This window comes from Aphis gossypii, chromosome 1 (genome assembly GCF_020184175.1).
Source record: "Aphis gossypii isolate Hap1 chromosome 1, ASM2018417v2, whole genome shotgun sequence".
In the NCBI taxonomy this organism is placed as follows: domain Eukaryota; kingdom Metazoa; phylum Arthropoda; class Insecta; order Hemiptera; family Aphididae; genus Aphis; species Aphis gossypii.
The window spans coordinates 51,237,611-51,263,517 of NC_065530.1; the positions used below are offsets into that span (position 1 = coordinate 51,237,611).

Consider the following 25,907-nt stretch of genomic DNA (forward strand, 5'->3'; position numbering starts at 1 on the left):
ATCCAGAAATAATAAAATAACCCAAAAAAACTATTGATTTATAACTACTTAAACGCTGTATCGAGGTATAGAAATCTTGAATGAAATATCATGGTAGTAAGGTTCTTAATTATGGCATAGTAATGAAATAATTATATATATTTATATTGCTCGTATATTTATTGTCATTAAATACGTTTGTCATCAATATTTTAGAGAAATTTTTATTTCTGTCATCCAAAAATGATGGGTATTTAACTTTTATATAATATTTTGCTAGATGCTAGTGGTTGTAAATTTTAAAAATCTATTTCAATTTCAATTCTAAGTTAAGTTAAGCAAACATCTTCATGAATAAATAATTACAAATGTAAGACAATATGCTTACAGTGCTCATAGATCATAAATATTCCTGATATCACTGGACTCCTTAAAATAAAAATAAAATAAATGAACACAGTGTTTAAAAATATACATTTACATATATTGACTTTATAATAATTTGTTTGTTTATAGCAAAAAAAATCACTGTTATTCTGAATAAAATATACACTGAACAATTAACAGTAACATTATATATGCCATTTTTTTTTTTTATATAAATAAAAAAATTAACATTTAAAAACCCTAATCAAATGGCAAGTATTTGATTTCACACGGACGGCTTAATATTAAAACAAAAAATAAAAATAAAAAAAAAAATCATTCATAAAACATAATATTACTGTTATAACTTATAAGTATACTATTTAATAGTTTAATTTACTCATCTATGACAAAAAATGCCAAAAAATGAGAAAACAAAATCATGATTGTTTAATCGCAAAATGAACAAACTTATTCAGGCTAACTTAGGCACATGAGATTGATGATATGGATTGAACACTTTTATTGTACTAGACCAGCGTCTTTTGCCATCAAGTAGAAAACTGATGATTTTTCTTGCAATAAATTGGCTGGCGAGTCGTATTCGACCATGAAACCATTATCCAAAACTATTACCCTATAGAAAAAAATTAACATTAATAATTTAACTAATAAATCATCATCTTTTTCTTCTTCTTTATATGGCCCTAATACTCTTAAGAGTTTTCACCGCCATCACTAGATCCCTCCATTTGTCTATGTCCTAGGCTAGTTCTTTCCAATCTTGGACTCTCTTTATTCTATTATCTATTCTCTCTCTCTTGATTATTATACATAGCTTACTTGTCAGAATCCATGATTGTGTTTAGACGATGAGCTATTGTCAATACTGTGCAATCCTTGAATTCTGATCGTATGGTTGTTTGTATAAGATCATCTGTTTCCAAATCAATTGCTGCTGTTGCTTCATCTAACACTAATAATTTTGTTTTTCTTAACAATGCTCTAGCTAAACACACTAATTGTCTTTGGCCCACACTGAAATACAATAATTAATGTTAAAATAGTACATCTATAATAGTTAATACTTAATGTTTTAATGATTATGTCTTTTGACTAAGGAGCTATCTGAAATTTGCAAAACTTTTATTAAACTTCTTAGCAGTTATTATGAAGGATTAATTCATTACTATTATGTGTGTGAATAATATAACACAAGACACAATTCTTTTATAAATTTCCAAAATACATGTTCATGAACCAATATCATAGGAACTAGATAGGATTATGAATTTATTATATTTTATTAATAGCATATTTATTACTTGGTAAGTATTAATAATAAATAAAAACACCAAACATTTACCAGAAAATATAATAGAAAAATTTATTTGTGAAATGTAATGCTTTTTTTTTCAAACTATTGGATAAATAAGTTAAATTATTATCATTAATATATGCATCTATTGTTTTAATTGTTATGCTGAGCTGAAACTTATACAGTAATAATAAATATTCAACAAAAATTTTGTCATATTATTAATTAATAAGTAGTCTTAGTTTAAATGTAACTATTTGTCATGGGCTTGCGCAGACTTTAATTTCCGGTCAAGCATGAAACAATTAATGCTCTAATACTTAGATAATGGGCAGTGCCCGTAATTTTTTTTTTTTAACACATTAATGTACATTCTAATTGTAAATTAAAAACTGTGTAAATAGAATTAAGTTGTATATGCACTCAACAACAATGTGGTAATTTCTAAACGCCATATACATTTAAAGTAAATCATTTTCATTATCTCCTCGAACATAATATTATAATTAAATATATACACAAATCTAAAATTTTATTATGCCCATAAAAAGATTTTGGCCGAACCCCAGCTTGACTCGTGTGCATGCCTCTACTATTTATATTTATATTTTTGAAATTATGCAACAAAATAACTGTGGTACTTGGAAAAACATTTTATTTATAAAAGTTGCATCAAAAATATAAATATAGTCACTTAAAATCAATTGGATAACTTCCTTTAAGCATCATCATATTAATTATACATACCTAAGATTATCTCCTCCTTCAGACACTTCATAATCCAAACCACCTACTAGCCCTTTGACATAATCTTTTAAATGGGCTAACTTTAAGGAGTTCCATAGCTCCTCATCTGTATTACTATTAGTTGGATCTAAATTCATTCTTAATGTACCAGAAAACAATACTGGATCCTATCAATAATAAATACATAGCTTAGATTATTTAAAATTGCATCAATAGAAAAAGTTTATATGGTTACCTGTGGAATAATAGTGAGACGGCCACGTAATGTATGCAAGCCAATATTCGATATGTCTACACCATCAACAAGAATTGATCCTTCAGCAGCTTCAACAATACGGAACAAACTAAGAGTCAAAGATGATTTTCCAGCTCCAGTACGTCCAACTATACCCACCTACATTTTTTACAAGCAATAATAAAATTTAACTGGTATTTACCTATATATCTTAAATTTTAATAAATACCTTTTGGCCTCCTTCCACTAAAATATCTAGCCCCTTCAATGCTAAGTCTAATCCTTCACGATAACGAACTTTAAGATTTTTAAATTGAACTTCTCCATTTGTTGGCCATTCTTTGGGTGGCAAATTTGTTGGTACTTCCCAAGGTGCTTCCTAAAAAATAAAAATAAATAAATGTAAATGATCAAATAAATAAATAATATTTTATTTAATATTACTTGAGGTGTTTCTCCATATTCTTTAATACGCTCAACAGCTACAATATTAGTTTCAACTTCAGAAGTCATTCTAACCAACCAATTGAGTGTTTGTGTGATCTTAATATAAAAAAATTATATTGAAAACATTTTCTTTTTTTAAATAAAAAATAATTCATACCTGTAAAGCATAACTAACAGACAAACCAACAATGCCTGGACTTAAAGTATCTCTTCCTAATACTGAGAATACAGACGAGAAGAAAATAATAAAATTACCAATTGTTTCTAATCTTACAGCTAACCATCTAAGATAAAATCAAATCAATTAATTTACTATTAAATCATATTATATCAATTAAAATTAATACCTATTAGCCACTGTACTTGGGTAGTAACAAGTTTGATTAAAATCAACTTTTTGTTCAGACTGAAGTATAAATTTGGTTTCTGCACCATAAGCACGAATTGATGTTGCGCCCGTAACTGTTTCACTAAAATGTGAATAAATTGGAGAGCGAGATACAGACTCAAGCCTCTTCAGCTGTCGTGATGTTGCAACATAAAATCTCTGTAATAAAAATGAAATTTAAATAAAAATTTTAATCATGAGTTAAAAATATAATAAAAAAAAAATATAATCACCTGTATAAAATAATAAATAATACCAATAGGAATTATCACAGCTGTAAACACGGGTGTACTGTAACTGATAACAACCAAAGTACCAGTAACCTAAAAAAAGGATAACATAATTAACATAATTTTCTTAGTTTTCAAATAGTTTAAGCTATTGTGTTTTTAAAAGGTTAAAATATAAAGCCCACATACAAGCATTTTAAATTTTAGTATGATATGAATAGCAAAGCAAAAAAAAAAATGAAGACATTATATTTAAATTTATAATTTTATTTTTAAGTTTATATTATAAAAATAAATTTTCTCTAAGACAAGATAAATTAAATTTTATAAGAACTTACACCACCACTTAGTTCTTAATATTATAATCTCATTTTTTAATAGGTACCTAATTAAATTTATTTAACATACAATAAAAATAAAATTGTCATAAAAAGTGTATAATTAGAACCACAAAACATTAGAATACTAATGAAGATAGTATTTACTATTTATAAATAAATTACTATCAAAAATTATATGTATTTTTTTAAAAAATTATTAAGCTTTGTGTGTTTATTATACATTTAATTGGACAGAAAACCCATAAACCATACAATACTTCGCAAATAAGAATTAATAACACATAGTTTACAACGAAATGCATTATCCATGAGCGATGTATTAATCAAGATAAATTAATATTATATCATCAACACTTATAATAGCTACACAATATACATGTTTACAAAGCAATTAATAAATTAAAAAAAAAAAAAAAAAAAAAGGCACGTACATCCATGAAACAATAAATCGTATCAGATAACTGTTGAGAAAGCTTGTCAACAACTTCAACATCTCCTGAAAAACGGGACAAAATTCGACCAGTTGGAGTAGCATCAAAAAATTTCATTGGATTTCGAAAAACATTTGCTGCCATGTAATTATGCAACATGACAGAGGCCCTCCATGCGCCCAAACACAAACATAAGTCAGCAAAAAATTCAAATAACCCTGTAAATATCGAGAAAAATCTATAATTTCTATTGGGACGTAGCACCACCCATGAAACCATAAAATATAGTATTTATCATTTTGAGAATACAACATTTCTAAAGTTAAAAATTATTCAAGTTCTACATCTCATGAATATTAAGGAAATATCAACAAACAAATGATTTAATTATTTGTATCATATTACAACGTAATTCAAATACATGAGAAGTGTATACCAAGATAAATTGTAACAGCCATAGGTATTATACTATACTTAAACCAACTTAAATATCATATATCAATATGTTTTTTATTGTATATATTTAAAAATATATGTTCACATTATCAAAATATGCAGCCTTTAAAAATAAATGGATGGCTTAAGATCATTGGTCTTGTTCACCATTACACTAGTTTGTACAACAAGTTCTTGAAATTTCATAAATGGTTATTTAAAAACAACTCAGAATCAAGGCATTACAGTAAAAAATGTAATTTTTGTATAAAACATACTGATTTAGTTTCTTCCAATATATCTTGAGCAAAACACTGAACATTATATAATTAAAAAATATAAATAATAAAACCATTTCATTTATAAGTTATTATTATGAATAATTTACACAATAATATTAACACAGTATTTTTGTATATCTACTAAAAACTGATAATTGTCATAATATGTAAATTGATTTAAAACAATTTATTTAATTTCTATAATTTAAAATTACAATAGAAACTCATTAAATATAATACAAAACATAGATAATTATTTATTGAGAAAATATCAAAACACAAAAATAATTTTTTAATTGATTGGGTATTTTTTAAATTACTACTACACCATAATATTATTTCAAGCCGTACTTGGGTATTATTGAACATTATATCAACTAATTGAAACATTTTAGTTCAGTAACAATTATTGTTCAGCATACATTTTAAGCTGTTTCAAAGTAATTATAATAGTACTATACAGGTCAACTTAACAAATGTATTTAACACTTTATATATTTGCGGATACATAAATCATAAATAATAATGACTGACATGCATAAATATTATAGGTAGAATATAGCAATTTCAGTCTTGAATATACTAATTAATATCTTAATTCATCCCAATGAATAAGTTTTGATTTTTGAATTTAGTCATAAACTTTCTTGAACTAAAAGTGTTAACAAATTTCAGTTTTAAAATAAAAATGATTTTAAATATTTCATTTATCAGAATTCAGAGTCAAACGATAAGTAGCCATTTAAAAACAAAATAAATTATATTGTGCATGCACAAAATGAAAGTGTTAAGTTTAAATAAGAACATTTCCCTTATAATACTATTTCCTAAGCTATCCCTACCAAGATATTAAGTGGTACATTCAAAACTGCACACAACACTGTATATTACATATTTTACAATTATAATAAAAACAAATACTACATTTTGAGAGTAAACATAAAAGAAATGTACCCATTTTTAAGAAATATCAATCTTAAAGGATAATAGCAATAAAATAATTAGATATTAATCAAAAACTACAATTATTTACAAAATTTGTTAGAAATTGAAAAAATTTTATTTTCAACATATAAAGCAAATTATGAGACTTTAAGCATTAATTGAAAAATAATCTTCCACTTTTAACACGACAAATTAAATTAGTGACACTTTTATCCCAAGAATAAAACTTAAAAACACATTAACAACAACTTTAACCATGCATAAAGCGATCGAAAATCAAAATTAGCAGACTGTAGAAGAAATATAAATTGAATATACAATCTACAAAATGGATGGTAACAGAAAAATAAATATCTTAAATTAATATATTTAATTTTACTCTATATTTTGGTCAAGAATAATGCATTTCAGTTGTACTAAGTATAAATTATAACTCAACTGTAATAGTAACAGTGAATAGTGATAGATATTATCCTATGCACTTACCATAATAAGACATCTATTCCATGACAGCAATATTGGAGGCAATGTTATATCAATAATGTCAACATCTTTTGCAACTCTATTTAATATTCGTCCACTAGGCGTAATATTAAAGAAGCTCATTTTAGCGTGCATTATATTCTTAAGCATGCTATCATGCAAAATTCGAGAAGCTATTAAACAACCGACATATAATGTGGTTGTGCCAAGTACTACTGTTAAAACTGCAAAATTGTTGGTAAAATATATTAATAAAAGCAAAAAAAAAAAAATAATATAAAATTGGAAAAGCCAAATCAAATTTAAGTTTAAAAGCACTTCTAATAATGTTCATTATAGTTAAAATAACTAAATTGTACAAGTGCATAAGCTAAAGCTAAATAATAAGATATAAAAACTCATTAGCTGCAATTTAAAAATATTATGCCGTTTATTTTTAAGCATGTAAGTGCAATAGAACCTATAAATTAAACAATTTTATATTATTGTTTATAATATATTTAATATTGTCACTCAGTTTAAACACAGTCAAATACTAAAAACTAAGGATTTCAACAAAAGAAATAAAATTAATATTATTAAGAAACCTAAAAGAATTTCCTCATATTTAATAAAATGTTAATTACATTTTTATAAAAAGCGATTTTAGGTTTAGAATTTTATATATACTAGAATGAAGGTTATCACTGTACAGGATATTTTTAAAATATTTATTGTGGCCTATCTTAAAATCCAATTTCAAGCTTGAAAGTTAAATAAAGGTGGAACTTCTGCTATATAGTGGATTTAAGTATACTTTATCATGGTTGAAGTTACTGTAATATGTGTTTAATTTTAATTTTTAACTCAATAATAAAAATAATACTAATTTTTATTATTACAAATAATAACTAAATCATTTGATCTAAAATCAATTTTGAGAGGAAGCAGAATATTGGCCTCTATTCTAAGGTTATATATTTAATAACCTTATTAGTAATACTCCAGTTTGGATTAACTTTTGCCAAAAAATTTCATTTACTACATTATTACAATATTATATTATAGAATTATTGCAATTAACTTTAAAATAAGTTAAATATTTTTAAAAATTCCTTGTAAATATTAATTAATAAATAATAATAATACACAAAATAGCAAAACAATTTAAGTCCCTACACATTATTTTAATTATAATAAAATAGCTAAAATCAATATATTTTATTTTAATATCAAAATTTGTTAAAAATGTCTGAAAAGAAAATGATTTTTAAATAGATAACCACTTTGCTGTACAGAAGGAAATAATCAAGTTGATCGGTCATGGTTATAATGGATATGTTAAATTTGAATTCAATAATAAATAATTACATACGAAAAATCAATTGTTAGTGGGACCTATCTTTATTACCAAATATATTTTATTATACACAGTGGTACCTCAATAACTCGAATTTTCAATAACTCTGATTTTTTTTCACTCCCTACCGATTTGAGTTATTGAGGTTTCACTTTATTTATATTGCTATTATAATAACTTGTTTTACTAGTTATGATACGAAAGGTGAAAAACAATATAATAGATGACTAATAGCTAAAAATTAATCTAAATACTTTAAAAATGCCATTATGTAAAGTAAATATAATAATAATAATATATATACAAATTTCTAGTCCCCACTAATATTTTTAAATAACAACAAAATAACTAAAATTGTTATTTTTTGTTTAATAGTTTTATCCAAATTTTTATTAACATTTAAAAATGTGTATTATATTTTTTAGGTATTGAGGTTTCAGTAATTTTCAATTAATAGCTATAAAAATTGAACATTTTATAAATTTTTACTATACTAATATTTAATGAAAATATCAGGTCCTACAATAGTTATTTTTTCAAAGGTATAAAAAAAAATTAGTTTTGTCAAAAACATGTTGAACTCAAACTAAATTTTATGCTCCAAAAAAAAAAAAAAACAAAAAACAAAAATTTTAAAACTAATACATTCTTTGCTCTACTAAGAATCTAAAAATAATTAATAAAAATAAGCAAATAATAATAAGCACAGTAATTTGTTTTGCTTAACTTACAAATTTCCTGTTTGTTAAAATTAATAAAACACAAAATAGCATACGCCAATTATACATAATGTTACAAAATGAAAGCTTGAAGTATTAAAACCCAATAGTGCGCTGCCAAAAATATGGAAGTATTTATATTTTTAAAATAAATAAAGCTTTGTAAAAACAAGAAATTGATGGTTTAAATAACATATTTAATTATTATACTCATATATAAACAAAATTTGAGTTTTGTTTTTAGCCATAAATTGTGTTTCTTTAAATGCACTAATTATTCTAATAAGAATAAAAATTATAAAATAACTATCTAATAAATTTTTTATTTAAAGAAAGAGAATTTTTAATTTGTACAATAAACATGAGAATAAATAAATTTAGTAATTAAAGGATGAAATTTAGAAAAAAATGGTGTTCTATGAAAACATAAAACTTAAATTCATAAAAAAAACATCAGAAAATATGATTTTTATGATAAACAAATAAATTTAGAATAGAATTGGTTTTTAGATAAGACATATTGAATATTTTAGCTATCAATAACTGTAATTAAGTATTTTATTAACCAATATTAATTCAATATTTAAATTGTATCTACTACTTATATTTTAAAATAAAACTTACACCATTTCAATAATAGTTTCTAACAATAAAAACTAATTAAATCATACAAAAATATTTAGCTGCCAATTTAAAAAAACTCAAATTATGCCATGATTAAGTTATAATACATTATATAATTTAAACAATAGCGTAACAAATGAAAAACTGGTTAAGCGGTTAAGCTTATACTAAAATACTAAAATAAAAAGCTTCTCTACACTAAATTATAAAATATAAAAATAAAATTATTAAACTACATTCACACATATACAATATTTAAAAGTTAATTTTCAACCAGAGATATGTTTATACAACTAATTAAAATTATAACAAACATAAAAATAAAAAATGGTCAATATAAAGGTTTTCATAGAACATAAGCATAAAATGCATTTCAATATATGTTATTGAATTTAAAATTTTATTTAAGCTTACGATGCAAATTTTTGATTTAAAAATTCATCAGTATTTGAAAAAACTTTAAATCTTCATTAAGAAATGTTTTAAAAAAATTTAGGGAAATGAATAGATAAATCTTAATTTGTTTATTTTTAATACCAAATATAGTAAAATCCTAGCACTTATTATAATAAATAAATAAATAAATTTATAATGTATAATGTGTAAGATGTAGAATAATATTGGACACACCAAGCTAAAGTATAAACTATATACATAAGACATATATTTTAATTCGAATTTACCGAAAATACAGTTTGAATAGTTGATCTTAATATGAATGGCAATACATTATCAATAGTATCAATGTCCTTAGATACTCTGTTCAAGATACGACCAATAGGTGTTGTATCAAACAGGCTTAATGGATTCTTGAAAATCCGTGTATTGATCAATTGGTATAATTTTTCAGCAGCTACTACTGTGCCTAACGATAAAGCTATTGCCGCTGTCACCGTCGATACAACTACACCAAATCAAAAATATTTAAAATAAACTAAAATATAGAAACTAGACAGATTAGTTCAAAATAAAGCAACATAGTTGTTTGGAGCTGAAACTCCTTTAAATTATCTCATTATTAATATAATTAAAGATTAGATCATATAAAAGTATACATAAATATTTAACAATATAAACACACAAATGTATTTATTTGTATATTTATAAAATCATCAATTATTCATATCCAATAACTCAAAAAATTTTTAAGTGATATGAACAATTATTTACTAATATTTAATCTTCAAACCAAACATAACACACAATAATTTGGTTCTAAAATAAAAAAAAAATTTAATTAATTAACTAAAGACAGGATTTATTTATTGCACAATATCAAACTGTTATTTAACTATAAAAATATTAGTTATTCTTTAGAATTATTTTATACTATATATAATTTAAAACAAACCATGCCTGTAACATAATTAATCAAATTGATCAAAAAATTTGTAAATTCTTGTAAAAGCCTAAAATTATATAACAAAATACATTAATTTAGGTAAATTGTCAGCCAACTATTTATTTTTAGAGATATCAGATATTTAAACTAATTTATTATGATAGACTTTTTGCAGTAAAATTTAATTTTGTTTTTAAATTCTAGTAAGATCAATTTAGGGAAATTCTTACACAACATTTTCAAGCTTAAAATTTTAAAATTGAACATAATACAATATTTAAATGCTAAAATAAATTTTGTTAACATAACAATTGATATATGTAAGAAAAAGTCTCAAATTTTAGATAATCTCCCCACCAAGAAATATGTCTGTATATATCATTATGTTTCAATATACGAAGGATTTTAAAATTAAATAGTTATCAATTCAAAGATTATCCTGACAGATTTTAAAAAATGTACTCAGCTACAACTAATATTAAACAAATATCCAATAATTTTAAATATACCAAAACATTTAAAATGTTCTATCGATATGGTTGTGAATTTTGATGTAATTAATTATTATACCAGTACCTATGTTGAATTATTTTTATATATTTTTTAAAAATGTTTATTATTATTTATATGTATATTAAAAATTGTACCGCTATTTTAATTTTAATTTAGTATACTGATGAGTAACATACGTTTTGCTGCTGTAAATTGTTTTTTTGTAAATGGAGTTTACTCCGTATGAAATAAATAATTGTAATTGAATATTGAATTTAAATATAACTAGTAACAAAAAAAAATATTAGTTAGAAATTGTACATTTATAAATGATTATATATTTCTAAAGACAACAAAACAAATGATTTGTTTGATTAATCCAGACCCATCAATAAGCAACAATATAAACCAAATATTGCTTTATAGTAAAATAAGAAATATTAAGAATTATTAACTATAAATAATCAAAATAAATCGATTTAAGAGTACCCCACTTCTGCATGTGTTGTCTCCATCTTACATAAATCCAATATAGTACATTTTTGTTCAGCAGAATCAATTTTATGCTGTTAGCTTTAATATTAGAGTCAATTTATCTAATATTAAACTCTAAGATAATAATATTATCTAAAGCATCTTGAAGGCTTTTATTAATATTTTAATTTTTAAGTGAGCTACAGGCATTTTAAAATTTTAATATTTTACATAACTAGAATTATAATATTATGACCTTTAAGTTTGTTAATAGGTAAATTAACTCTAATATTAAATCTAACACTATAAAATTAACTTCATTGAATAAAAATTTGCTATGTTGTATGAATATAAAAAGAAGACAACACGTGTGAGTAGCTCAGTAGCATGCTCTTGACCAATATTAATATGATATTTTAATTAAACCACAATATAAATACTTATTATTTCAATATATTGTATTGTGAAATCATTATTTTCACAACCCATGGCTCATAGTATTCATAATGTTAAAACTATATTGGTTTAAATAAAAAAATATAAAAAACAATTTTTTTTAAAACGTAACTTTTAAGTTGTTAATAATTTTACTAAAATTTAAATTTAAATTGATTTATCAAATAGTTTAAAATGAATACTTTATTTAATACAAAAACATAGAAATTTGATTTATACCTCAATTTACACTACCCAACACATTGACGGCAAGTTACATTTAAATATGAATACAATATAACAAATATTTTATGATATAATAATAATACACTGACACATCTAACTAAACTCTGACTCACAAGAGAAATATTAATATTTCGTGCATGTAGACTGACATGGCCGACAATTAAAGGCACCATTAACCAATTTCCTCGCTATATGCTAAGACGCACTGTGACATGTATACAGAGTGTCATAAATACATGTTAATACTATACAGAATTATGTTTTATTATCTGTACAAACATACAATGAAAATATTGAAAAATATTGAGGGATTCATCGACATTTATTTTGAAAATATTACTACCACCATGCAAATAATAAAAAATTAAATTAAAAAGTAAATGCGCTATTTAGTTTACTCAACACAGAACATAGACACAATGCACTCTTTACTATAGCAATCTATATTTTAGTAATATTATAACCCACACTATTAGCATTAAGTGTTGCTAATCATTACCAAACAATTATCGATATGCTAATGAATGGAGAATATGAGTACTCAAATGAATTTTAATCAAGACTCAGTAATTTTCTCTCGTGAGCCAGAATAAAGCATTAAACGGTTAATAAAACTATGTAATTTATAACAAGTCTCAACTGCATATACTGCTTGCATTGCTTGACATGTTCTATATAATCATGCTCTTGTAGAGTATAACACATTTTTTTCATTAAACGTTATTGACCAGTTATTTGAAAAATAGATAGAGTTGAATTTGTCTCAACGTAAATTACATTAATTCATTAAAATAGTTAAGCCTACAAAATAATAGTTATAAACTTTTCTAAAAACTTAACTTATTTTTTGAAGTAGTCACTTTATCAGCTACTATACTTAACTTATTTAGTATCACTTATAGTTGTAAAAATGAATTTATTAATATAATAATATAACATATTTTTCATTCCACTTACGTCAAATTTACTAAGTAAGTCATACATTTTTTAATAAAATTGATATTTATATTTTAGGAGTTTCATAACTTACCTTGACCAAATCCAAGAAGTCCATAGACAGATAAATATAAATTTCTTTTGCTTATATTTTCTTTTCCGTGAACATGAGAAGTATCATCATTAGACCATACAGAAAGCCAAATATTTGATGAAATAGAAAATCCTTGGAATATAATACTTAAAACAATTGTAGATATGCACAAAAAAGGTCCAATCGACTTCAAATAATGTACATAAACTTCCCATTTGACCTTAAATTAGAATTTAAAATTAAAATAACATTTAAACATTAAAAAGGTTTATAAAAATATACACATACACTGCCTGTTTCAGCTTTTTCCACTTCAATCAATTTAGCCTGCTGATCAATGATAGGTAAAGGAATAGTTTTTTCAGAATCAATAGACCTTTGCCTAAAATTTAAAATTAAATATTAAATAACCAACAAGTTTAGACATAGTTAATATTATAATGATGAACACAATCTTGTATAAGTTATGAATAATTATTGTATGTAAAAAGAGTCACTCAAATTAACCTAACCATATTTATAAAACACTACATTTACATTTATATTTGGATCAATGACTGAATGACTATGACAATAGGTTTAGGTTATGAAATGACAAAATAAAATGATACATAGTATGAAGAGTACATAAAGCATATGCACTGAAATAACCTAGCCACCCATTTGTACTGTTATGGTACACGCTCAAGTTATAGTTTGTTTTTGAACAAAACTGAGTTCCTATAATCTATTCAGTTTAAGATTCAACCACTCGAACAAAGAAAACTATATTCCATTTCAAAAGAGATTATACCGGGCGGCCACGGTCAAAACCGGTTTTGTTACGTAAATCTGGTATAATCTCTTTTGAAACGGAGTATAGTGAATTTGGTGCATCCTCACTATTTGCAACCTCCACTTAAATTAATGATTCTCGGTATACACAGCTACAACACTATCACCAATAATCAACAACTCTTACTAATGATAGTCAACCAATTACATAACATAACATTTGCTTAGGGTAGTCAAACAGTAATCAGTCCATGTGTTTGTGAAATCGGATCAATATTAACCTAAAGTACATAAAATTCTCAATATTTTGCAATAACCAATATTAGTCTATACGATATACATAATACCACTGCTAAGATATTAATAATTAGTATTTAATTTTAAAAAACATTAAAATTTATATGCTTTTCAACATGTCATAAAAATGTTCTATAACATATTACAACCCTAATAAAATTAATGTGAGACATCATCTCAAGGATCATAATATCATAGGTTAGGTTACCTTTGCATTGAAGAATTTGAATTGGATTCACTTCTTTGACGAACATATTTTTCTTTTAAATCTGCAGGTGCGTCTTCTAATAACTTATCAATTTCTAAACAAATTAATTTTGATAATTACTTAAAACAAAATGTTACTATTGCCAAAGCTGCATTTATATTACCAATTTCATCAGCTTTAAGTTCACTTTGTTCTTGCATATGCAAAATTAAGAAATCAGCAAAATCTCCTTTCTTATCCAGCAATTCTTTGTAAGTACCAGACTCAGACACTTGACCATCTTTCATTACCACAATTAAATCAACTTCTCTAAGATAAGTAATACTATGGGTGACCAAAATTCGTGTCTATAAAAAAATAATAATTATAATAATAATTTAATTTTTTTTTTTTAAATCAAGTAATACCACATTAATATGAAATTTTAAATTATAATAATTACTTTTTTTCGCAACAATCCTGTAGGTCCAATAACTTGTTCAAAAATATGTTTACCGACATGTGAATCAACAGCACTTAATGGATCATCCAAAAAATAGATATCACTTTCTTTATAAACCGCTCTTGCCAAACTTACTCTTTGTTTTTGGCCTCCACTTAAATTTATCCCCTATAAAATTATCAATTTGATATATAATAAATATGTAAATACAAATTATAATGAAGAAATGTAATACATACCTTTTCACCAATTTCTGTATCATCGCCTGCTGGAAGCATTTGGAAATCAGCTCTCAATGCACATGCATCAATGACCTTGCTATAAATTCTATCACTTAATGTCTGACCAAACAATATATTATCTTTAAGTGATGTATTCTGTATCCAAGCTTGCTGTGGTACATATGCTATAGATCCCTAAAAATTAATTTATTATTGTTATTTAAGTTAAAAAAAACTTACATTTATTTAAATAATAAATCTTTCAACACTTACTTTAGTATTAACTCTACCAGAAACTTTTTCCATTTCACCAAGAAAAGCTGATACTAAAGAACTCTTCCCAGAACCGACAGTACCTACTACAGCAACTAATTGTCCAGATGAAACTCGTAAATTTATGTTTGATAATGTTGGTGGGTCAGTTGGTTCACCCCAAGTGAATGTACCATTTTCAATTACAAGAGGATCCTCTAAAAATCAAAATAAATTAATAAAATTTTTAAAAAATTTTTAAATTATTATTTATATCAAATAAATAAAAAATGTTACATACTTTCATCAGAATCATGAGTAACAGAATCGGGATCCAACTCTTCTGAGTTCATAAACTTATTTATTCTTTTTACAGATACACTCGACTGTAAGTATAAAATATTAATAAGACTTAAAAGAAACAATAGTTATTAAAATACTTATATGATGCTAAACAAAACACTTACTTGAACTACATTTGACACAAACATAGGTAACATAGATAACGGGAAACGTAAAATGTTGAATAAAGATAAAGAAACAAAAGCTGTTTGTGCATCCAATATATGGCTATCATCAGATAATACATAAACTGCAAAAGTTACTAATGATACCTAAATATAATAAAGTAAAATTGATTTAGCTACAAAACAAATAAATACTACAAAATTATTGAGTACATAAGATAGAAAATGCTTTAATTCTTTAAAATTTAATTAAAATGGTTAATAAAACGTTTTAATACCAGGAATGGAGCACAAGCCCAAATAAATGAAGTAGCTGCATTCAAATAAGCTGCAGTGCGAAGCACTTTAATTTCTTTTCCTCGAATATCCAACACTTTTTGTTCAAAACTTGGTTCCCAAGCATATAATTTTAAAACCTGAAAGATTAATATGTAAAAATTAATCATGTTTAAATTGAATTCAAAATAATATTACTTTTATTCCGGACAAAATTTCATTCATTAATTTAACTCTTTGGTCTTTATTTTTCATTTGTTTGATCTGAAGATTTCTTGCTTTTGCAGCTACAAAACCATTTATTGGTATCAAAACTATCATTACAAATAGACCAGCAAGTACACTAGGTCCTAGTGATTGCCACAAAAAGTATATTGCAAGACCAATTTGAAATGGAGCTGACCAAATCATATTCAGATAAGTTGTCAGATCAACAAATCTATGAGCATCAACAGCCATCAAATTAACTATTTCACCAACAGTAAAAGTTTTTCTAGCTGTATTTGAAATTCTCAAAGCCTTAAAAATAAATATTTTAAATAATATAATTTATCTTATAAGGTAACTGTAAATGAAAATGTTTACTTTTCGATAAATAGCAGAAGTAAGTGCAGTTCGTACACGCATACCAACGAGATACATACGATGAAAATATTGAGACAATATTAATGTTTGTAATGTTGCTGTTAACATCATAAGAAAAACATAAAAATATCCTCTCCACAGTGGTTCATCTGAATTTCCCACAAATGCTATCAAATATCTGAAAAAATACATAAGTACTTGTAATTAGCTACCTATATAAGTCATTTGACTCATTTGAATGATGACTTACTTAAGAACTTGTGGACTCACAAACACTAAACAATCTTCAATTACTTTTAGAAATGTTCCAAACAAAAATGTACGACCAAATGATTTACATAAAGCAGGAAGAATGGATGCTTCATTTTGATTTTTAGTACCACGAATAATTCTTGAATAATCAGTAGGTGATACTTCAATACTTCCATCTGATTTATGTTTAATATAAGATGCTTTTGCATTGTCTGATAACCTGAAGTATAATTTTTTATTTATTTTAGAAGCATCATAATTATAACACATTAACATATAATATAAACAGAAATATTAAGATTACTATTTTTAAGTAATTCAATTAGGTACATCATACATCAATTAGCTTACTTTAGATATATTGATTTTATTAATAAGATTTTTTATTAAGTTGAAGTAAATGTAAAACAATACTATCCATAAAGGGTTATTATATGTCCTGGATTTTATAGGACACTATTGGTTTCATGATTTATATCTCAATGTCTCAAAGAGAGGTCTCTGGACAAAAAAAATGTACCAGAAAATGTTGAGTTTTTAAAATGCTAGTTTCTGTTAAATGCATAAAAACATTAATGAATATAAATTAACATAAAACCTAATTTAACCTTATCTACTCTTACTCAATATCTTAATTTTGTTTTATTTTTAGTTTCCAATTAACCGGAGTGGTTTATTATTTGTACTACACCAACTAACTGTATATACTATATTTTATTCCATTAAACAATGAAAGATAATATAATAACGGATTAGTTCTACAAGAAAATATGCTACAAGAAAACAAAAACTGGTTGGCTTAACACACCTACCACTAAAATGTTGACACATGCAAGAGATACTACAGCATATTCTCTCATAGAACAGAGTATAAAAGGTTACATAGATGTTTTAAATTAGTAGTTCTCAACCGAGTAGAATTTAGATACTGCACAGGGAGAATATAATGATGATGAATAATATCTAATAAAATGAAATAAAATAAATGTCATTATGATTATTTGTAGGGCTGGGATTTTGATGCAAGCATCTTTTTTCTGGTATTTTGATATGATGCTCCATAAGTATAAAATATGTTTTAGGTGATATTTTTGGACGATTTTAGTGCATTTTCTCAGTTTAAGAATAATTTTTACAATTATGATCGTAAAATGAATGAAAATTGTTACGATTAACAAGAAACTTTTTACAAAATGCCGACGGTACAAATCATAAATTATACAGCACAAGTTATCGTCAATAACAATTTCATCATAACTAGGTCTCGATAAGTACAACTGAGTTAGTAAGCAATTAGTATGTCCAAAACTAAACAAGTAACAAATACTATAAAAATAAAAAATAAAATTATTTTTCCAATTTTTAAGCTATAATAAACATAATTTAAATGCATTTTTGTATTGCATTTTTTTTTGTCATTTTTGCATTTTTTGAGATTTTTTTAAGGCATTAAATACCCAGCCCAAATTATTTGTAAAATAATACAGTTATTTTGTATCATTTAAACAAAAAAAAAAAAGATCTGGAGAGAGAGAAAGATTTTTTAAAATTTACAACGAAGGCATGGAATAAAAAAAAAAGGTTGAGAACCACTATTTTAAGTTTAGTACAGTTTGTTATTATTCTTTTTTTTTTTAATATATTATCCTGGTTTTGAGTAATAATAATCAGGTAACCCTATACTAATACCTACCAAACCCATAAATCATTAAAAAAGTATTAAAAAAATTCTGATTTTAATGGTTAATATCTTTTAAAAGTATAAATATATGATTATAATGCTATCAGAAATGATAAAGATAATTTTATATAATGTTTAACATTTAATAACATTATTTACTCACTTTGCTTTAATTAATGAGCGTTCCCAATGTTTATCAAATACAGGAACTACTTCTCGTGAACTATCGTCATAGTTCATATTCCACAAATCTTTAGTTTCTAAAGGACGATTATAACCAGTCCATGCTAATGCATCAAACCATGTAAATAATATACGTGAGGGATATGATGCTTTCATCTCAGGACATGGTTTCTAGAAATTGTATAACAGTATGAAAATAAAAACTTAAACAATTATAAAAATATTTTGGAAAATTTACCTCAACAGGGGCATAATCTGATAGCCGTGGATCAGAATCGGCAAAAAAATTTAAAACAAACTGTATTAAAACAAGAGGATAATACACCATGTAACTAATTAATTGATATTTTTCTGATGGTACCTAAATGTAAACAAAATATATTTAGATAGATAATTTCTTTATTTTATTGAAAAAAAATTTTATAGGTATTAATAATATATTATCTTACATCAGAAAATGCTAACCGAAACTCTGTTCGATACTGCACTATTCCACAAAATGCCAAGGATAACCAAAACAAAAATATTAATCCAGAGGATCTTAATCCTCTTGCACGATTGGCAGTAATTAAAACCATTACAAGTCCCTGAAAAATGGAATAATAATTAAATAATTAACATCTTAACGTATAAAGATACAAACAAAAATATCAAACAGTAAATAATGTACAAGTCAATTTAATTTCCTTATAATAAACAGTCATACTTTAACTTTAAAATGCTTGATAAATAATATAAATAGTTATTTGTCAAAAAAAAAAAAAAAATGTTCAATATGTATGATATAATCAATTTGTATTGATATCAATAGTTTCAAGAAACATTTAAGTAAATAATGTAAATACCTAGGTATAAATGAAATTATTTTGGAATTAAATACTTACAAATGTGATTAGTTTTACAAGTGGTGTATAGAAATCCACAGAATATATAGGCATCCCTGATGAATATTGAATTATTGCATATGCAATATCGATTATTGAAAGAAGGCATAATAAAGCTGCACCACCCTATATAATAACAAAAAATCAAAATTACAATTTTCATAAAAAATATACTTATATAAAGAAGTTATATACAATAAGAGACTTAAACCTTTATATTTTTCCTATTAAATTCAAAGTAATATAAACTTTAGATTTCAGTAATATAATCAGTTTATTAACAATTTAGGTAATTAATTATTACAAATATAATTTATAACCTAAAACATATTACTAGTTGCTTTAACCTAAACTAGCAATATACAACCTGTGATGTGACAAATATTTACATACTTCAAAAAAATTATGAAAAAATTAATATTAATTAAAATAAGGAGAAGAGAATAGCCCACTCTATTTCAAAAGCCCTTGATTAAATTTAAGGTACTTACATATCTAATAATATTCATCAAATAATCATTTAATAAAAATGTATATAAATGTACATAAAAGTAGTAGTATTTAAGACAACATTTACTTTAACAACTTCAAACAATATTTACTTAAATAAATTAATTTAGTTATTATAATATATATTTATGCATAGATGTAATGATGCATGCAGGGTAGGAAAATTGAATGTAAAATAATTAGCATGTAATATTTTAAGTTTAAAAAAAAAATGATGATTTAATGTTCATTTTTCAAGTTATAAACCCCATAATAAACAATATGTCACAGAAAAAACAATCTAAATAAAAAACTATACACTTTTTAATAACTTGATCATAGTTAAATTATAATTGTTTCATGTACGACTAAACTTAAATAATTTACCCAAAAAAAAAAAAAAATGGTGTATAATTTTGTTAATTTTCATTTTATTGAAACTATATCAGTTGATAATTTAAAATCTCTCTGAATTTGTACAATTTACTAATAAAATGGTGTACAATAAATGAACCTGATAAGCAATGGATGATATATTTATAAAATTAAATGTCAACATATATATTTATTGTAATGTTTAAAAAATTATTCAACTTGGTATTTTAAATATGAAAAAGTTATAGGTACCTTGAAAACAATTTTTTTTACCAGTTAAAGAATTATCAAAAAAAAATTGTAGTTGTCTTTTGGAACTTGTTATAGTCATATTTTAAACATTTAGGAAATTAAAAATCTGGCTTTTATGTATTACCTCTAAAACTTACTATGTTGATTGATTAAGAATTAAAAAATAAAATACCCATCATTATATGCATTATCTAAAATTGAAAACTAAATAAAAGTTATAGTTACAATAGTTTTTAAATTGTTGTAAAACTCTAAATCACTTTTTGCTTAAATATAATACAAGAATAGTTTATGAAGACCTGCACATTGCAGTGGTGGCGGATAACAGTAAGTCTATTGTTTTATACCGTGGTGATTGTATTGTGTCTAACTACACTTGAACGCTACCACCAATGCTACAAGGCGTTCAAAGGCCTTTAAACATTAACATTTTCTGCAACAAACCAGTCATTCTAAAAATTGTACAGGTAAAATGAAAATCCCAATGAATATGATTTAATAACTTAGTCAACACTTTAGGGCAATGTATGAATATTTTACTCTTCCATATTACCCTTAAAATAATTATGTACAAATTAAGGCAATAAAATAAATTAACATAAAAATATTTTAATTGCATACCTATGTAAATAAAAATATTTTTTTATGAATAAACCTAAAAATTAGTTCATCTATACGGAGTAAAAAATAAAAATAATAGACTTAGATTGTTTAAGTATTGCTGCAGTAAATACAATTGTAAAAAATAACCAAGGACATTAAAAGTCATTGACCTATTTACCTAACTGAACTATGCCTATACACGAATAGGTATTAAATGTAATAAAATAGAAGAAAAAAAAGATAGAACCATTAATACAATGTGTTAATATTTTTAAAAATAATTAATACAAACTAAATAAATTTAAGTAGGTAATAAGAATTCATTGATTTTAGTAGAATAAAGGTACAGATTGAAAATATATTTTAAAACTAATTATAATTTAAAATTGTGTACCTATACTTATAACTATTTTAATAACTTGGGTTTGTATTATAAAGAAAATTATATTATATTTTTCTTTGTTATTACTGATAACTACTCATTAAACGTTTATTAGTTTTAATTGAGAATATGATATGCTTTTATGTATATATATATATATATACATAATATCCATGGTAATATTATAGTATAATTCCTACCTACAGACCTACTTATTTATAAAATAGGATAATACAAATTAATACCAAGTAAATTATTATCTAGACTGTTTATACACATAAATTATTATTTAATTTTCATGATACTAGACATTTAGTTGACATTAGATATCAGATTTAAATGTCTATACTCATACTTAGAACAAAAATTTAACACATGACCCCATACTTTAATACAGTAATTCCTTTATCGCAAACTGCTCATTATTTCAAGAATTATTAACATTTTTGAAAATATTTTTTCATATAATTTAATTAAAATAGAAAAAATTTTAAAACAAATATACTTTTTTCATTTTAATTATGTTAATTTTTTTATTTTTTTAAAATAACAACATACATTTTTAATTTCTTACTCTAAAGTAGAATATTTTGATACATAAAAAACAAAATTTGGATAAATAATTTATGAATGATAAGCATTTAAACACTAGGTGAGCAGAGTAGTAAGTCAACATTTTGCAATGTATCCTCACACCACTCACTTAAACTTTAAATACTTAATAGTTTAATAGCTTTAATAGTTTTGAAATAATAAGTGGATCAAGATAAAAGATACACCTCGTAAATTATCCAATTTCAAAAATAAAATATATTAGAAACTTGAAACAAATTTTTTATTTTAGTCAAAAGGACTAAGTTTTAAAACATTCTCTAAAATAATAGCGTACATTCCATGTTATACTTTCTTTAATTACCTAAGTATTCTATAAATAATTAAGTGACATATCTTTATTATGTTTCTAAATTAATATGATGTCAAATAGTTCAATTGGTACATCTAATTGAAAAATTTTCTGTCACAATACCATACCATTTGATTAACTATCAGACCAAATTAAGAATGTTCAGTACCAATAATATTATAATTTTTAATACTCTTATTGACAATAGGATCAACACACAAAAACTAATAGTTAATTTACATTCTTTTTATGGATGAATATAAATATATATTATACTAATTACCAACATGGAAATATGATTATAATTGTAATAAGTACCTATAAATAATGTGTTTTAAAAATGTTAAACGACAGTTTAAAAATTAAACGTTTTACAATCAATATTAAACTAATGTTTATTACCAATTAAAAAATAATATATCGCTATAATTAAAATAGAACATTGTAGGTACCTAATATGTTGTGAATTAAATAGAAGATATTAAAAATCATAGTTCAGCCAAATACAATAGAAAATAATAATTTTAATTTTAATCAAATATTTTTGTTTATCCCCTATCTATCATATTTATTTGATTAAGTCATGTGTTGATGATTTATTAAACAAATAAATCAATAAAACTATGATATTATAATGAAACTCTTAAAAAGAATCTATATGAAATTAATGTCTACCTAAAAATATTTATTTTAGAAATTTGCAAAAAAGAAGATTGATACCTACATAGGTTTATTATCTATCTGATGATGTTTTTTTTATAAATATTCATTTAGATAGGTACTTACTACTTTTACTAAACGATTCTTTACTAAATGTAAATAATTTAAAATCTGATAAAAAATAATAATAGGTAGGTATATACCAAAGTTATTCCTAAATAGGTCTATAAAAGAAGAGACTAGTGTACCTAATCATCATTAATCGGATTTGTCAAACAAAATATAACGTTAATTCTTGGTTAACATAATAATTGTCATTTCTTTCAGATTTTTCATGCCTACTGATGAAAATAGTTTATTTGAGAAACATGCCTAGATAACTTATGATTACATAAATAATCATGAGCCATACATAATAGTCTTATCTATTAAATATAATATAATATCCCCCTCTCTTGCAGAAATCGAGAACACACCATGTGAGTACATAACATTATGTCATATGATTATAGCTATAGATTGCATTACTCAATAATATGTTATGTCATGATCGTGCCAAGATGCACTAGGATCACATATTCTGATATTCACATTAGATCACATTTGCACACGACAACGAGGTCAAAGTAAACAAACGACGGTGAAAAAGAAAACACTCACCAGTTTGGTCAAATTGAGCCAATTCCACGGTATGTCCCTGTACCTGCTGTGCACCAGGTAGTAGACTTCTAGCGGAGTGAAAAGCCACAGGAACAGGCAAGGCGACCAGATCAGAGCGGTCTTCTCGAAACAGAGCGTGACATCGGGATCGGTGGTGTTCCAGGACAAGTTCCAGTCCTAAAAATAAAAAAAAAACCGAACCGAGGCGCCCCGCCGGTGCCGGAAAACATTGCGAATATTAGTAAAAAGAAAAGGTAGGTAGATAGGTAGGTACGTGTCATGGGTGGGCAAGAGTGTAGTGTGTGTGTGTGTGTGTGTGTAACGCGTGCACCGTCCGCTTACCCAAAAAGGAGAGCCGCAAAAACCGTCCAAATCCGACAGCTCCATAAATGAAAGTCGCCGGTGGTGAAATTCAAACAAAACGTTACCGGTTCCGACTTAACAGCGGTGGACTACTGACAGTATCGCGTGTTGTCGGCTCGCTCGGGGGCCCGGTGTCGGAACAGTGACGGCGTCGGGCGAATATGAAAATACTTTCCTTATCTCCCGATCGGCGGTAACGATATTGCAAGTATCGGACGCGAGTCGTCGAAATTTGCCGGGCGAACAACGCGACGGGTTTATAATATACCGCGTTTCGTCCTTTGTAATCGGCGTACCTTTGACACAGGCGTGTCGTGTCGTTATTATTGAACAACAATATTATGGAAATATACGTTATCGGGATACGCTATCCGTGTTTGCTCGCGGCGGCCGGAGTCCGGGAATTCCGACAAATAAAAATCGGCACGCGATAACGTACGCGGCGGCGGCTGACGTACGGTCGCCGGATGTGTGTACGGGACGAGACGCGAACACTGACTGAACAACGGACGGGCCCGACTCATTTGAAATCGGAAAGAGATTGGAGACGAGTCGGCGGCCGGCCGGACGGACGTCGGACTCGGATCGCGGTTTTCGACCGCCACCGGTGTGCACAGACGTTTGCGCGTGCGCCCACTCCGCGTGCTATCGGCGCCGACGGGCTATTACTGTTGTTTCGTTATATGTGCCAACTTACTGCCGTGGCAATGGTAGTTGGTACTCTTCGGCAACGCACCGCGCGTACCGTACTGGTGACGTGCGTGTTTCGCGCGTGCACCGAGACGTAGGTGATGATCGGTATTCGGTAACCGCTACAGTACTCGATGGTTTTGTACGGCTTAAATCGACATTTCGGCCAACGGCGACCGTTACGTAACACTAATTTTGGCCATCGGTGTCGCTGCGTACCGGACAAAAAGGAATCGCCGAACAGGAACGTTAATTATATAATCATGAACTAAGACGTCTTAGTTCATGATTATAATATAGTACTATATCGTACGATTAACGTACGACCGCGATATCGACGCTGGTCCAAAATATCATGTCTAACACGCAGTCACCTATATTTTTAATATTATTATTTTAAGTACCGATTTTAATCCCGACGTGATAAACGTTCAGATGACGATCATCCTTCCGAACCCGTGAGACTCACTGGGACGCGGGGGTTTTCCTACGGTTTTGTTCGAAGTACTTGTATCGTTTATGCATTTTACCGTTGTAGAATCGGCAATATCATATATTTTGTTAAAAGAATTTACCGACGTTTCGCTCAGCGAGTTTCGTATTATGACCGGAAATTATTCACGAAACTGTGACGTTTTTAACAGTAAAGTTAGTTAGTTATCATTAAATCTGCTTATTCG

At 25.8% G+C, this 25,907-nt stretch overlaps 1 protein-coding gene across 3 annotated transcripts; it reads right to left on the minus strand.

The window, feature by feature from the left end:
* Positions 1-441: 441 nt before the first annotated feature.
* On the minus strand, positions 442-25,170 carry LOC114127472 (multidrug resistance-associated protein 1). Of its 3 annotated transcripts, none has more exons than XM_027991715.2 (29): positions 24,517-25,170; positions 24,175-24,351; positions 19,850-19,975; positions 19,415-19,552; positions 19,204-19,326; positions 18,946-19,136; positions 17,100-17,321; positions 16,850-17,027; positions 16,463-16,783; positions 16,267-16,404; positions 15,989-16,135; positions 15,823-15,907; positions 15,543-15,739; positions 15,288-15,464; positions 15,049-15,216; positions 14,770-14,953; positions 14,607-14,700; positions 13,616-13,709; positions 13,328-13,547; positions 6,630-6,850; positions 3,714-3,803; positions 3,440-3,639; positions 3,250-3,376; positions 3,090-3,188; positions 2,875-3,024; positions 2,646-2,804; positions 2,411-2,577; positions 1,189-1,383; positions 442-982 (listed from the first exon to the last, which is right to left on the minus strand). In XM_027991715.2, exons 1-29 carry the CDS (start codon positions 24,559-24,561, stop codon positions 868-870), a joined length of 4,548 nt encoding a protein of 1,515 aa, XP_027847516.1. In that variant the 5' UTR covers positions 24,562-25,170; the 3' UTR covers positions 442-867. The 3 variants fall into 3 exon arrangements, with proteins under 3 accessions (XP_027847516.1, XP_027847517.1, XP_027847515.1); XM_027991716.2 differs by lacking the exon at positions 6,630-6,850 and adding an exon at positions 4,483-4,700 and having other exon boundaries at positions 24,517-25,169; XM_027991714.2 differs by lacking the exon at positions 6,630-6,850 and adding an exon at positions 9,992-10,212 and having other exon boundaries at positions 24,517-25,167.
* Between the last annotated feature and the right edge of the window lie 737 nt (positions 25,171-25,907).

Coding starts and splice junctions, on each gene's coding strand:
- LOC114127472 (XM_027991715.2), bottom strand. CDS start 24,561: ATGGAGCTGTCGGATTTGGACGGTTTTTGCGGCTCTCCTTTTTGG. Junction 15,908..15,988: donor TTGTGTCAAATGTAGTTCAA/GTAAGTGTTTTG, acceptor TTATACTTACAG/TCGAGTGTATCTGTAAAAAG. Junction 6,851..13,327: donor ACTTCTTGGATTTGGTCAAG/GTAAGTTATGAA, acceptor ACAATTTTGCAG/TTTTAACAGTAGTACTTGGC.